The sequence below is a fragment of the Accipiter gentilis genome, chromosome 31 (assembly GCF_929443795.1).
Source record: "Accipiter gentilis chromosome 31, bAccGen1.1, whole genome shotgun sequence".
NCBI classification, from domain to species: Eukaryota; Metazoa; Chordata; class Aves; order Accipitriformes; family Accipitridae; genus Astur; species Astur gentilis.
In genome coordinates, this window is record NC_064910.1 from 16,046,525 (window position 1) to 16,063,222 (window position 16,698).

Sequence of the window (16,698 nt, forward strand, 5' to 3'; positions counted from 1 at the left end):
ACTGGGTACAGAAAGCGTTCATCAATTCTTTGGTTTCTGTGCCAGGCGGCTCTCTCAGTAAATGCTTATAGCAAGGCATGGATTAAATATTCATCTCTGCTCCTGCCAGCCCCTGGACTGGAAGCAGGGAGGTTATTTCAGTATAATCCAGGGGGGGGACAGCAATTCGCTTCTGCTGAACCGCATCCCCTCCAAATCCGCAGGGGTCTTGCCCATTGGCTCTGTTTCAAAGCTCACGTTCTCAGTGTCATCCCCCGTGATTTCTTTACCCGTACAGGTGCGGCGTTGCCACCGAAGGGCTAACGGGCAGTGTTTTGGCCCAAGGCTTTCCTCCAGGCGGCCGGCATGTATCCAGACAATGACACTGCAACGCCCGTAGTGAGAAAACAGAAGTATAGAGGGGTGGTTTTTTTGTACTCTAAAAAGTTTTCATTGTATTACGTTTTTTATGAAGTGGAATCTTTTTGAGTGCATTCCGGTTTTAGATGCACAAAAGCCAGGTTGTACAGAAGCACGAGCCAAAAAACCCCCCAAACCAAAATGATCGATATATAGCAAATTTGCTTTATTTCCCATGATTCACATCATCTGGTCATTGTCTCCTTTAATTCAGTGTTGAATAAAACATTTATTTTGAGTTATGGAAAGAAAAAACGAATGGCTCTTTCAAATTACAGTGTATAGAACGCTTTAACTATTTATGATAACAATTTACCTGTCCACGGTGATATATCATTCTTGTCTGGGTTTACTGAACCATAATGACAAATATCATCAAAATAGTCCAACTTGCAAAGAAATTTAACTATATGGGCTTTTCTAAATATTATCCATTTATGGAAAAGGAAAATCAAACCCCCAAATTTAAGTAGTTACTCTAATGAGAAAGCAATACCAGGAAATTTAGGAGTTTACGTTCACGTTAACAAAATCTAAATGTTTATTAGGTAAGTCAAGAGTAAGTCAAAGGCACATCCCTGAACTAAAGATATTGCATCTGAGAATGATAGCACATCTATGATAATTTGAAACAGTTAAATGATTGTTCTAAGACAGAAATTTATATTTATTAAAAATATAAAATTTAAATCATGGGACACTGCCCTTTAAAATAGAAAATACTCCAAATTTGGTGTATACATAGATTTCACCACGAGTTTCAGTCATGAACATCTTGATCATGATCAGGATCAGGCCACTGACATAGATCCAGCAACAGTTTAATTATTTTAAGTTAGTATTACAAAGGGTGAACAAATCTTCACTGTGAACTATCCCATTAAAACAAAGAAAGGGATGGCAAGTTCTTGAGTGATTTTTTACTTCAAGAATTGCTTTTGAATGTAAAAGATTCAAATGATATCTAAATTTGTTTTCAGATTATTTTGATCACTTTCTAAACAAAACAAAATGTTGTAGTAAATGTAGGATAAAATGGTATGACTCGATACACAATGAAATTCAGGCGTAGCAAAGGTACTTGGTGTGACACTGATTTTTCTTAGATAACTCTATGTCTTCAACTTAAGAAAAACAAAACTATAAATTCTGTATGGAGGAGATAATGTAGCAAGACTTTGATGTAGGATAGTTTATTACCTAAACAGTATGTACAAATTCTAAACATGAAAATAGTGAGTAAAAGAAATCAGACTCGTATTTACATTTACATTTTTTTACAAATTGTTTTTACAAGAAGTGTATTTTTTTTTCTCTAAATAACAGGACAAACACGTAAGACCAATCTTTTTGTATTACATACATAAATAAATATTGACTTTAAATGAGTGTTATAGGAACATAATTTCTACAGCCAATTTGGGTAACAGAGAAGCAGTTCTGTTACCTCTACTACAATATAATTAAGTAAAAGGAAAAATTTTATATATAGAGCTCTGTTAATTACTTTGTAAATTGTACCTTACTAATATATTCAGTAGAGGTAATACAGTCGTTACATTTCATGCCCACAACTGAACAATGAGTTTTGGCATGCAAAACCATATATAATCATCAACATCTGCAGGTATTCATTTACATTTTTTAAATAAAGGGTTTTCTTAATTATTTAACACTACATGCAACAGCTTATTAGCATCATATTCCTGGTTACAATGCACAAGTTTGCATAACATTATTTTTAGTAATTGATGTTCACAGGTACTGATCAAAAGGGTAGGAATATACTTGGCACATAGTATAAGAAAATGAATTAATAAATAAGTCAATATCACAACTACATTTACATATACACAAGACAAAAATAAATTTTTTTATGGTGTTGTACACAGAATTTAGCACTGTCTGGGTCCCACACTTGGTTCTCTAAGGCCCTGATTTAAGACAGTATTCAAGCAAAGTTCAACATCCATGCTTTATTCGAGCCATTACTAAAGCTAATTCTTAACTGCAAAGGTTTATTTCCATCCCACTGACTTCTTCTGTGCAAATGGAAGTTTCCTTTTCTGCATACCTTCCTGAATCAGGGCCTGCTTATCTGAATCTCTCCCTGACTCCAGTTGGGAGCGCGGAGATGAAAGTAGTGTGGAATAAATTGACTCAGTATTAAGTTTTCTATACAGTTCTGCTAATGCCAATGGTAAAATTCCCATTCACATTAGCAATGAGTATCTCTTTGACTTTCTGTGTGACCACGCCAAACATTAATGTCAATGTTGGCACTGCCACACCATGTCCTCAGCTCTTTCTGAAGCCACTAAGTTGAGGATGTTCAGCATTTCAGAAGTCAAACCTCTTATTTATTGTCTATGTGCTACACACTTAATGAATATTCAAGATGATACACATAGATGATACAGCACAAGCTCTGTCTTATTTGAATTCCTCCTGCTCTATAAACAACTCAAAAATGGTCAAAAAGATATATATAATAAGAACAAACCATTCTCTTTTTAAACAAAAATGACCAATGAACAGCAAAAAAAATCCACTTCTCAAAGCAGTTAGCAAAAATGGCATAATCTTATAATTCTCCTTTAAGAAATAAAGATAAACAAAATGCATCCTGAAGTCAACTGACAAATCCATCAGAATCGTACATAGCAAATAATACATTAGTGTAAAGGTGCAGAGTATCCAAAACCATCCCAATATCTATATTAACTCTGTATTACACAACTTCATTAGAGAAAATAAATCTTTAACTAGTAAATCAAGTGGTGAACTACAACTGTATTGCTGAATTAAATGTTTAATGTGACTTAGGCTAGTAAATTAGGACAATACCCTGTACAATTCAGCAAGCAAGTCTTTACGAATTAGGCACTAACAACTTCAAATCTGTACTGCTAAATTCGAAGAATAATCAGGAAATCACTCATAATTGGGAATTTAACATCCATGTATGAACTTTGTTGACCTTGTATTTTTAATTTTTGATCTGGAGAGTGACTTGAAAGGTGAGATGATAAGCTGATTTGTAGAAGGAAAAAAATAACTTACATCTTAGTGGACTCTATATAATACACTTGTTCAATACAATTCTACTTTATCAACTTTTTTTTTTTCATTTCCAGAATCTGCTTGAAAAGAGAAAACCCCTCCTCGTTCTTCAAAAGTACATTGTTACTTTTAAAAGTTGAATGCTTCAAAGAGACTGGCATCAGCAAACAGGAGCCATTTTGATTCCTTTCAGAAGAATGAGGCTTCCCCTCAGCGACCAAGACTAAGGGTATGATCACTCAGGGCTGCTAACTTCCAGCTTACCTCCAAGCCAGATTTTGCATCATTATAATAAAGACCGACATCCATGCTCTATGCTTTACCATGTCACTATGAACAAAACGTAATTTCATTAACATTACTCAAGTCACTCCAGATTTGCTCCAGCGTAACTAGAATAGACTGTGATTGAAAGGTTTGGACAGAGTTTTTCAGAGAAGCCTGAGGTAATTACTTGCCCTGATCCCACCGACTCCTGCTCTCAGCAAACACCACGGAAACCTCTTCTATCCCTACCCACACCCTGCGGAATCTCAATGTCGAAGCAGTGCTGCACACCGGTCTGATTCAAACTGTGTTTTCTTTGTAGAGAATTGTACAGACGAAACATTTCCATCCTGACAAAAACCTCCGAGACTCTGGCCTTCTGTCAAAATTGAACATAAACCTTTATACTACAGATTTTACGAAGAAGAGTTCATCCCTTTATTTGCTAATGTACTTTGGAAAAGGGGAGATGACAGAAGGGTAGAGGAAGGAATTAAAAGCACCATAGCCTTTAATATTTTTAAAACTACTGTTAAAGGCCCAAACCACATAGCAATAGAAAATGTCTGGAGAAGTTCTTGGTCACTGAGTGCATATCAAAAAAGACAACATGCAAAGTAGAAAGAGAATGGAAAAAACCAGCCCTTCAAAACCAAAGGTAGACATGTAGAAAAACTGGAACAAGCAAGTAATCAGAAATTACCTCAGTTTCCTTCACCCCCTGTGGCATCAACCCACACGAAAAAAAAAGGCTATAAACTTCAGTATAGAGAAAGCGTATTTGAATATTTTCTGAATGCTCTACTATGATAAACGTTAACTCTGATCCTCAGTTTCAGGTATGTATTTCTTTTCTTCATATTTGCTTTTCCACAAAGCAGTCTGTCATCAAGAGCAGGAAAATAGATTTACCACTAACGTCTGAGCTGCTCTCACTGAATATCTCGGGCAAATACGAAGTACAGGTGAGGCTGTAGCATCTGCTGGTAGGAAAAGCGGCCACCTTGTCAAGGTTGACTCCGGAGTGTTTGAGGTACGTTAGCCTCACATGATGATTTAGGGAGAAACAGAAATGGTGCCAAAGAACGCAGGAGCACTTTGAACATCTTGAACGTTAGAAGCTGATTATGAGTATTTGTATGGACGTTTATTGGCAGATATTTTCCACCCTCTCCGTAATAAATCCAAGCATTTTCTGTTTACTATCGAGGTATGTCTCTCTGTGTGGCAAATTATTCTAGACAGTTTATATTGCACAATAAGGCAATATGAATTCCCTTATGGTTAAAAAGGGCACCCTTCTGTCTAAATTTGAAAAATGCATTCAAATAAACTATAAGCCAATGTTTTCCAGATGCCAGAATATTGTCACATAATTCTTTCTGTAAGCAGAACAGCAGAATAGAGCCAATATATCCATCCTTCTGTTCAAAAGATCCATGGGGAAAAGAAATATGTGCATCAAAATACAAAGCCAAAAAGTAGCTGTAAGGCTACTCGAATAATAAATGTGCCTCAGAATTTCAGTTTCTAAAATGTTAATGTTAACTATTCAGATTTTTAACTCGAAAAACGGTGTTTCTTTTCAAGATCTTATTATTCCTTGAAATATAATATACCAAAAAATTATAAGTGGGAATTTAAAAGTCATTCTTCCACGACTTGTCAAGTAATTGTATTAACTGCCGTTAATTTTCAACAATTCTATTAATTGCCTTTTTTTTTTTTTACAATGGTACATCTACCCTGCATATTTTTTAGCTATTAACTACATTAATAGAAGATCTACATGCTAAAACGTTACCACTTCAGAACAGATGGGTGATACAGATGTATCGCCCTCCTCCTCTGTGGTGATACTGCAGTTATTAAAAACTGACTATTGTAGGGTTTCTGCTACCGGTATTTATTTTACATACGTCCTTATTTCAGACATATGGAGATCTCCTTTAACAGCAAAATACACTAGGCCTTAAACTGGTGACAGGCAGAGCTTTAAGTAAAATAGATCATTTAAACACGCTGATGAGAACATGGTCTCCAGTGTTCAAAAGTATGTATACATCACAGGACAACCTTGCAAATATTAACATTGAAGTCACTAAGAGAAAAACTGCATACACCGCACCGTTTCAATCTACTTTAAACATAGAAATACAAAAGCAGTATAATGAACACACTTCTGATTTTCTCACAGGTGTTGAGTTGGATGCGATTTTCAGGTTGTTGAATAGTGGTGGTACTGAAATGATACGTGCTCTATGTTTCATCCTGGTCTTGGCACAAATTCTTCATGGCTAAGCTACAGAGAAGTAGGTACAGATCATACAGGATGGTAACTTCCACTGGAAAACTGGGTTCATTGCTCCTGCAGATGTGCCTTTTTCCAGCCTTTATTTGGGAGCTCAGTTTTTCTCTCAGTTATTTGTATAATCATCTCAGTCTAGTATTTCTCTGGGGGTGGCTTGTAGTGATGTGGATGATGTTGCTTCAGATGAGGTCCTAAACAAAAAAAATAGGAACATACGCATATATCAAGCCCTGAATACGTAATACCAACCTTTATCCATGCTAAAAAGGCTTCGTGAGGCCTTCAGCTTATAAGTGAACTGCCTGTGCTGACAACTATGTGCATGTTCAGCCAGACAACTTTCGTGGGACTGTGAACGGAGAAAAAGATTCAAACAGATCAATCTTGGACTAATTCATTATATTTTTTCACTGGGCTTCGCAACACTGAGCTGTACTTTTCAGAAACACATAAAATGCTGGAAACGGCCATCAAGAGCTTTGCGCCGCTTTAGAAATACGATCAGGCTCTCGCTGTGCTGGGCTGAATGCACCCAGAAAAATCTAATCTTGAAAGCCAAGCCATCCCAGGCCTAGGTAGCACCTGGAGGACAGACCAAATTTGAATCCCAAGTGCTATAGGCATAAGCCAAAGAGCTGTGGTGGAATGAATGGCCAATGTCAGACCACAGAAACTAAATGAGAGAAAGACTGCATTTGCTTCCATCGTTGCTGATGGACAGTCATGGGGTGGCACAGGGAACGCAATATTTTCACACATCTTAAGTTTATGGAATGCTACTGGAGCCAATAAAGTCTCGAGCAAACTGTTTATACGTAGAGGACTGAAGCTTTGTAACACGTTAATCACATGTCAAAACCGCGTAGTACTTACTGTGAGGTGAAAATAGAGGAAGGTCGGGTGTTCGGAACGATTTTATTGTAGCTGGCCCTTCCCCGCCAGTCGTCAGCACTTGAACTTCCAAGCGGTACAGCATCGATGGCCTCAGATTGGGCACAGTAAGTACATAATGATCCTAAAAATAAATAAATCGCATTAATTCTCAGAGCATCTAAAAATAAAACACGGTTGCTCTACTCACACAAATCACTGGTTTAAACAAGTTCTGTCACTCTCAGCACCCAGAAATTATTTTCTGAGAATTCTGTTAAAAGGATTTAACGTATGCATCACTTTGTTGAGAGGGTTTGTTTTGAACGCTTTGCTTGCCATCCCTTTTGAGCAGACTTTTTTACCATAATGTTATGGTTTCATGTGTAACAGGTCCAAACTGTTCCTTAGTGTTCTGTAAAATGGATGATATGCTCATCACTAAAACAAAAAAAAAAGTAACTTCTGAATCATTCTTTTTAACAAACATGTTCACTATATAAACTTGTTTTTATTTTGGATCTGCCTGTGAATTCTACTAACTGGTAAATTAATTAACGGCAGGCCTGAGGCCCCTGCTGCAGCTAGTGAAAGTAAGTGTGGCTACACTGATTTCAGCAGATTTGTCCCATTTACACTCTAAGAATTTGTCTTTTATTCTTAATCCCATTTCTGGCATGACGCACTCACTTTTCACTCTTCCATACCTTTTGAGCTCACTTACACCTGTGCCAAATAATTTCAGAATAAGTTTAAAAGTGCTCCCAAATGGGAATACATCTGGCTAAAGAGTATTAAGGAATCAAAAGTCCTGATTCATCCCATTCTGAACTGAAAAGGCCCAGTCTCATGAAGCGGCCAGCAGGGCAGTGACACCGGACAGCGCGGGCACGCTCTGCTCCTGCCACCAGCCAGGCTGGGCTGGCCAGAAATTTGGAGGGCAAGTTCTTTTGGCTGGCACCGCAAATTCCTGGCGATGCAGGGAGACCTAAGCAAGCTGTGGGAATAACTGATAATTTGTTGTTACTGCCAGAGCAGACAGTAAAGGGGAAAGGAGAGAGAGAAAAGGTGGGGGGGAAACGTATAGTTCCACTGCCAAATCGGCACGTAGTCTGAGATGGGGCTGCTCTTAACAGACCTTGCTGAAGCTGTTCCACCTCTTATAAAATACTGAATGGGTAGGAGAGAGAGGAGTGCGTGCATCACACTCATACGCTCTGCTCATTCCGGCACTCCTCTTGCAGTTGGGACCTATGCGTTTCAGCTCTGGTTGTGTAAATACTAAATTTTTATCAGTCAGAGGCTACCAACAAGAATAAGTGAATGATCCTCACCATAAAATATCCTACATTCTGGCGGTTTCTGAGAGGTGCGAGATACTGTTTCAACTCAAATCAGAGTTTTCTGCAAGGTAACCGGTTGCCATAAATAGACAGATACACATAGTGATAGATAATTAAATAAAAGGAATCTCCAGGCTCTATGGTAATGAAACCAGAGGAAAAAAAGATAAATAATTAAATAATTACTTTATTAAAATAAAATTAAATTACATATATTTCAGACCTAACTGGACCAAAAGCTTAAAGAAAAAGGAATAGAAATTCTGAAGAAAACATGCACCTGCTCCTAAACCAAAAAAAAGATGAAAACCAAAGTGGAAATCAACATCTCATGGTTTGTAACTTCGCTTATTATTGTGCTAAAGTGGCTGCTTGCAGCCAAAGTTCTGTGACTGAGTAACCAGTTCAAGGTAACCCTTGCTGAAGAGACCGAGGCTGTATCTGCGCTGTGCTTCTGCTCTGGACTGTCGGTCGAGCTTTGAGTGAATCCGTGCGGATCGCACCGAGTCTGCACTAAGCTGTAACAGAACAACTCCGCACACTGCGTGGTAGCTTGCCCCACAGTTTTAGAGCATCTCCGGTCAATTCTGTTGCTCTCCCCCAAAACAACAGGCTTTGAAACACGGGTGCCCTGGCCCTAGAGCAGTCTGCTAGGAATTAGGACAGAATGGTGAGAACCTTGTCTTGGATTCGTGGAAAATGTGCTGAATGTAAGATGTGTCCAACAAAACATTTTACGCATTCTTTGATGAAACAAACGTGAAAAGATTTTCAGCCCGTTCTGCTCTAGACACAATTGCCTTGATCCATTTCCCTAAGTGAATGGAAAGAGTCCCGGTTAGCAGACTGGACCAAGGCCAGCTGCTTCAGCCTTTTTGTTGACTCTGCTGGATCTGGCAGCAGAGCCTGAATGAAGTGCTCTTCACCTGCCTCCGCCAGAGGAGGAACTGAAGCAGCAAAGGCCATTTTAAATTAAATAGGAGGAAGAATTCAAATTGTCAGTTCTCATCCTTTCAATAAACAGTGAAATCTAGTTCTCCTTTAAATTGTTTGTCCATCGGACAACGGTGCGTATTAGCAGAGGGGGAAGTGACTTTTAGTTTTCTTAGAGCAATGAGTGACTCAAAGGAAGAGAAATTCTCTTAAATCCATCAACTTGGACACCAAATAATTAGTAAAACGGTAGTAACTGCCAAGTTGAACAGCCTGATCATCAAAAGAAAATAAAAACTATCTGTTGCCACACAGATGATCTTTTCCTCCCTTCAGGCATTTCTCAGACAATGGTTGTTAATTTGACAATTGTGCTCATTAAAATGTTTGATGTGTCATCAGGAAGAGTAGCTGTGCTTTGTAGCTCCAGCAAGGAGGAAAAATTAAGCGGTTCCTGCTCCAACTTGCCTGCAGAGCCAGAGAACGCGATGCGCGACACCTGCATCGCCACTGAACATTAAAAATAGGCCACGTACGCACACACTTACGAAGCCGCTAGCAAAGGAAAGTAACAACCAACTTACTGCTGGCAGTATCTGCGACTGAGAAATGATGCTGTTGGGTAAGCTGTTCTGCCGGCTCTCTGTGGTTACTTCTGCCCAAGTGACTTGAAACCCTGTCATGGGCTGGTGAAGGTCTGCCTTAGATATCTTCCAGGAAAAATGACCAGTGATGTTACCTTCCTGAACAATGAAAGACGCTGAGAGATTCTCGGGTTTGGCCAACACTTTGGGTAGGACCGGCACTATAAATTTGGAAAGCAAAAAGATAAGCTAAACTTTCAGAGATCATGGTCAATAATGTTCATTTAATTCCACAAATCAAGGTCAGACAGAGCTCTCTTTCTGGTGTTACCCCCGATCCCGCCAGCTTTCTGGCATCGCATTTTCAGTGTTAACTAAATCCTATCTTTGATATATTCCATTGGCATTTTGGGCCAAATTCAAACTCCAGATCAAATGCTGTCAGCCGCAGGTGACAGAAAGGAAAGCCTATGACGTGTAAAGATATAAGTAAGTGCCTCGTTCCCAGGCAGCCATCCTCCTGCTCCTCTGCATTTCAGAATACACGAGCTCTGATTTTCAGTTTCAGCACCACAAGAAAACACACAGGATAGCGCAGAACTCCAGGATGCAGGCAAAAAGCAAAATTCTTGCTCTAACACTGTAGTACAAGTTAACGGGGGCACTCTCGTTAGGGGAAACATATGCCCGAGCTGCAGCTGCCCAGGAAAGCTGTAATGCTGGAAACTGTCAGGAAGGGTAGTGAGGAAAAGGCACCAAAAAATGGTGAGGTGATCCACGGAGCGTGGGAGTACCCTTGGGGTGCAAAGCCATGGCTAACCTGCTCCGAGCGGGCGGCTGGACTAGCTGACCCCAGAGGTCCTTTCCAACCAGTATCTCCATAATTCTGCAATTTCCATAACCCTCTAGCTATACCTACCATTGTGGCAACGCTGTAAAAGGTATGAGTGCCTTTATTATTTGAGAGCAGAATTAACCTAAAGAATAGCAAATTGAAAAAGCAGCTTGCATCACTAGCAAAACATTCAAAAGATGGGTCATGCCAGCATAATTATGTTTACAGTTATCATCCATCATTATAATAAATACAACTGGGAAACTAACTGCTCCTTCTTACAAAAATAAAAACTGCGTAGTAACAAATGTCATCATGTTTATAAACAGCCCACTAAAATTATCACCTAATTGACAATACAGTAATATACTAGCCAAAATCTATATTGCTCTGTATTTTAGTTGATTTTTCACATAAGCATTAGTCATATTTTTATTTGTTCTGAATCTTTCACTTCCCATTTTAAAATTGCTTTTAAAGACTTTTTTTCTGGTGATTATAAATGCATTTGAAACTATTTTACTAGTTCTCCAGATCATGCCTTACCTCCTTCAGCAGGACAATTAATGTGCTTGTGGTTTTTTTCTTTAAATGCAGAGCAAGGTGGAGTAACAAAGAAAACACTCTCAGCCTTAAAACGACCTTTAGATTTTGCAGGCAAAACAGTTACTTTATATTTGCATGAAAATGACAGGTCCTTCAGAATCATGTAGTTTTCCTACAACAAGAAAAACAGAAAGATCACATGCTGCAAATAGACCTCTAGAAAAAAAAAAAAAAAAAAGAAATTGAAAAATAAGGTTGGCAAAAGATGAAAAATTTTCTCCAATAAAGTATTTTCCTGATATGCTTAACACATGCCAACATGGCTTTTACTCAGAGAACAAAGCAAACGTTGCCTATGTCATGATTATTTTCAGTAGTAAAATACATTAGCATGGTATTTGGATATGTCCTTCAATTCTACACAGTTCCTTCGCCACGCTGCATCAAAGCAACTGGCTTCTAACATTTAGAACAGTCTCTCTGACATGATGGCAGTGGGGGTAGCAATGTGAGCATGTAAATGTTAATGGAATTAAATACATGTAAGAAAGCTGAGCTAAGCTGCTGTAAATGACAGGCTTCATCTACATTTAACTTTTAAAAAGTCCAGCATGGCATTATGGATCCATTTTTTTCCGCTTTAGTACATTAACTACTTCTACCTTCTTATCAGGATGAAAAGCTCCACAGCTGAACTACAAAGCACAAGTCTCTATTTAAAGCCAGTGACTGGAGAAGAAAACTTTACACAAAGTGTAAGTGGCCTGCTAAATTCTTACTGTTGTCTAAAGTACTTTTGAAAATCACAGCCTGAAAGCTTTAGCCCAAATCATATATGGGAAAAAAATGTTCGGGTTTTCTTTTTCCAGGAAGTTGTCAAATAATACCTTACTAAGGTCAAAAGTCTTTCACTGCCCTTTAGATCTTTACTTGCCTTCAGAATCACAAATTTCCAGCGTTCTTCTGCATAACTCCCTTTTTTTCCTAATCCAAAATTGGATTAGTCTAACCTTCACTTGGAAGGTCATTTTGGACAGGACAGACATTGGGCTGAGAAGGGACTTGACTCCCCGCCTTCCACCTGCCAGAAGAGTGCTCTAACAGGCTTAACACCTCCTTAAAGTTGTGACCGGACTATTTTTATTTTTTGTGGCAGGGCCTAAATGCTCAACGCTGGAAACGTTAAGGCCTTTCTCTACCTTGATCTATCATATCCAGCACCAAACCTTTCATAGCATCCACCTTCTTCTGTTTGCTTGTAATTATTTTATGCCTCAAAAGAAAGTTTCCCAAAGTAGATTGGACCAATTACCATAAGATGATTGAGAGGAAATAAATGAACTAATCCCACAATGCATTTGGGCAGATGTACAAAGAGTCTTTCCTGACCTCTAGTGGAAATAATCTTCTTAAATGTTAACTTTCTCCTCGCTTCAGTGTGCATAACTTGAAATATTGGGACTGATCATAACACAATGTCACAATCATTTTTTTAATCCACCTCTAATATTTGCTTTGCTGACCCCAGGAAGCAGTAAATCTTACTAGCCAACAGCCTCCTGTGGGAGAAATGATGTCTTTTGATTTACTCTACTTTTACATGTCGTTAACTCCACTGAAATGATCCGGTAGTACAGGTCAGGGTAAGAAGGAAAGGTGAATTGTGACTTCTTCCAGTCTCCATAACCCACTAAATCAACTGTGATGCACCAATCACATTACTATGTTGTTCAAATAATGTGTCACAGAGACAGATGACACTAGATTGCCAACAAATTGAGTACGAAGAACTGCCACTGCAGTATATATTTGGGCTGACGTGTAGTTACATAGAGCTCTTCTCCTTACCTGATATCTGTCTGACTTTCAGATTTAATGTCTAGTATTTTTCGCCTACAGTCTTTTTCTCTTATTCTATTATTCTCCTCAGGGTTGTGAAACCCACCTGCATGTCTAAAAGAAAACCTAGTTTATTAATTACTATTATTACTGTTCAGTATTTGCACTGTGCTAGAGTCCTACAGTACTAATTATAGATAAAGCTCCGTGTTCTGTATGCTGTAGAAATATCTAAGTACTTAGCTAAGAAGTTTGTTTGCCCGCTCTTGTTTTCTGAATAAGACCACCAAAAAAAAAATTTTATGCTAGTGTGGATTCTAAAAAAGAAAAAAACCAAAACCCAAACCAGTCCAGATGCATTATTTTTCTTTTGCTGAAGAGTAACACAAAAAAGAAACACTCTTACTTATCTGCGAAACATGGTGTAAAGCATACTGTGTTATATTACAGAACCATCCTTTCTTTCGCTGTTTAGAAACTATTCAGAGTCAAGCAGAAGGCTGAATGGAGACTTACATGAGCCAGCTCCGTTACTTTCCCAAGTCCTTTGGTGTCATTGTGTGCACAGGACTCCAGTAACCAGTGGACTTGGAATTGATTCATGCTGATATCTAGTTGAGATAAAAAGAGAGGAAAAGACATATATTATAATTATCCTTTCACCATTGCAACTTTTCTGGCTTCTCTGGATAAGAATAGGAGTCTCAAGTATTGTATAGTTGGTAGTTCCTCACTTGTTCCTAGGCATCCTTTAAGAGAATGCAGAAAATATTTACACGTATGTAATTTAAACCTTATATCAGCTAATGGAGATAAATTTAAAAATAGTGAATTGGCATTTTCGGCTATGGAAGTATATACTGCTGACATTTAAAAAAAAAAATCAAGCATTTAAATTGAGTGTTAAAAAAAAAAAATCTCAATGCTGCTACTTCTAAACATCTTGCAAATGATGGGAATGACTGTGTCAACTGCCTGTGACTGTTTATATTGTCAGAGCATTACAATACTGCTGCCTGCCACTGCTTGAGAAATCTGTGTCTGAAGATATGTGAAAATGTCTGTAAATCCCTGAGCTTTCTTCTTTCAGAATATATCATAAGACCTGTTCAGTATCTGTCCAAATAAAATTCTAGTCTTGACTGTTAGCAGTAATACCGAAGGCTTGACTTTGCTCCCATTTAAATCAGTGACAAAACTTGCCGCAGTATCAATAGTATAAGCTTTCAACCAATTTCCAGCTCTTCTAGCTTCTTGTCTAAATACTGATTACATAAGGAAGCAAAATAAAGGGCAATAAAGAACTAGACAAAGGAAGAAAATCTCACCAGGTAGTACAAATACAGCCTGTCATTTTCCTGGATTTAGTTCTCCTCTATACTTATACAGGGGATGCAAAATATGTCTGTTGTTATTAATTAGCTTGGTATGACATAGCCACTAATGCCAAGTGCCTGACTGTGGGTTTGGGGAGGGAAAACAAATATCTCTGACGCCTTAAGGGCTGATCTGGCATTAGACTGCAATGAGCAATTTGGAAGCAGAAGGGAAGGATTGTAAAGTAAAGAGAAAATAAGTAGTGTCTGAAACTAGCTCAAATGGTATTCTGGTAAAAAGACTGATTAGAAGCTCCCTGGAATAGATTTTTGCAGCATCTATCTTTATGACACCGTGTATGCTAACTCGTTGTGTGATTTCTTTGGAAACCCAGCATTTTTTTTCAAAAAGAAATCTGTAAAGAAATAACTTGCTGCCTTGTGATTGATTGCTCCCTCTCATTTAAAAATAAAGAAAGAAATGGATGTGCTTTCACTTGCCTCTTAGTTGCTGAGCTTTCCCACTTGATGTGCCTATTGGAAGAAGACACAAACTCACCGTGCATTTGTAAGTAGGTTTTCGTCTCTTCCATTTCACTCGATTATTGCCTATCACCTTTTTGCGCCCCTCTCCTGGGACAAACAAAACACCCAGCTTCTTGGGACCTGAAAATTTTGTGCTCCTATATTAGTCGTGCGATATGAATGATGTATACTCTGTGCCAATTAACCACAGTGAATCTGTTATTGATTGTATATTAACTGATAATCACAGCTTATTATTTTAAACTATCTGCACGTAAGGTGGACTGCTCTTTGTAAAGCTACAAGCTGGCTAGTTTCATTTGTAATAACTTTCACTTGCAATCCATAAATAACTCACTCTCTCTTTGGTAGAGATTATCCAAGCCAATTAAGCCTTGCCATTATCGAGCCATCAAGAACTGGGTAAGACACATACTTGAGGTAGGTCATGGAATATCACTACATGGTGCAACTGGGGAGAGATAAACCCCAAGCATCAAGAACTTACAACAGCTCAGCATCCAGATATATCAGTGTCGAGGTTTACTAAGCCTCTGTTCAGAAATGTAACTAAATAGGTTGTAATCCAAGCTATTTAGTATTTCCAGCTCCGGGCACAGTAGAATTCTGGATTTTATTGCAGCTCCACCTCCATTCCTTACATGAGCTTCTGCTCTCAGGCAGTTCTCTTCTCCCTTCCTACTTCTCCTCTCCTGCATTAGTAAACCCTTAGTATCCCATTCCTAAACAGCTGTGGTTTCTGATAACCTCTCTATTTGAGCTAGAAAATCAGAAAGGGGTTTAAAAAAAATGGTTATTTCACTTCCTATCAACTTGGACTGTAAAAGTAGGGCAAAGGTTTTTAATAAACATAATCTTACTTTTTTTTTTTTATTTAAACAAAATGAACAAATCAATCTTGTATTTGATAGCGCTCACATCTGGTATTCTGATAACAACCTATATGGAAAAGACAGGATTTTCTTTCTTTTCAGTGAGTATGTAATTAAAGTTATTTCAAAAAGGTTTTTGCATACATATATGCAAGTACATCGAACTGCTATCAACTGGAATGCACCATGACAGCACCAGCTAAGTTTATCCAAAACTTGTCATTAGAACAGGCCTTTTTGACTTCCCTAAACTTTTGTTTTCAAAACTAAAACTTCTTCAATTCTCATCTCCATCTTTGTGATTGCTGTTATCTAAAAGATTTGAACATAAGCATGTTAAGTGGTTTTTGTTAAAAAGAAGAATGTAAAAACAATTGACATCAATAAAAACAATTTTCTCCTTTTAAAAAATCTATCCTGTCATGGTCTAAAGCCTGAGTAGTTTGGGTTGCAAAACTGAAATATAATAGGGAAGTAGCTCCTACTTGAGACAAACATTTTCAAAAATAGGGAAAGGTGGGACATTTTGTGATTAAATAAAGCTAGAAGCATGAAAAACTCAAAGCGTATGCGCATGAATGAAGTGTGCATATTAAATAAAAAGACTGGTTTAGAAATTATCTTTAAATTTTTTAAAAGCAAAAGGAGACAAGACATATGGAATTATCTAAAAAGACACATAAGAGACTTAAAAAATTTAAAAATGCATTTGTTTTGTGTTTACAGCACATGCAAAAGAAAAGCTTCTCCCAGCCTTCCTTTCAGCAATATACACTCCCCCCGAGAGAGTACTACTATAATTTTATTTAGATTTTCGTTTTCAGCTGCCTATTACAAACTCAGTGGTAGGTACTGGACAAGCGATCCAAGCTGCAGGCAAGCTGAACGTCAGCCACCACCACCAAAGCTAATGGGTCTGAATTAAGCCCAGCTGAAGTTAATACGCTGTAACCCACAGCCACATCTTCTTCTGA

At 38.1% G+C, this 16,698-nt stretch overlaps 1 protein-coding gene across 1 annotated transcript in view; it reads right to left on the bottom strand.

The window, feature by feature from the left end:
• Nucleotides 1-597: 597 nt before the first annotated feature.
• Nucleotides 598-16,698, bottom strand: part of ANOS1 (anosmin 1) — a 147,175-nt gene continuing 131,074 nt past the window's right edge. The window contains exons 10-14 of the mRNA XM_049834684.1: nucleotides 13,507-13,601; nucleotides 11,152-11,323; nucleotides 9,771-9,991; nucleotides 6,914-7,055; nucleotides 598-6,231 (exon numbers count right to left, since the gene is read on the bottom strand). Coding sequence (XP_049690641.1) covers nucleotides 6,173-6,231; nucleotides 6,914-7,055; nucleotides 9,771-9,991; nucleotides 11,152-11,323; nucleotides 13,507-13,601 — 689 coding nt within the window. The 3' untranslated portion in view covers nucleotides 598-6,172. The remainder of the gene's footprint in view (nucleotides 6,232-6,913; nucleotides 7,056-9,770; nucleotides 9,992-11,151; nucleotides 11,324-13,506; nucleotides 13,602-16,698) is intronic.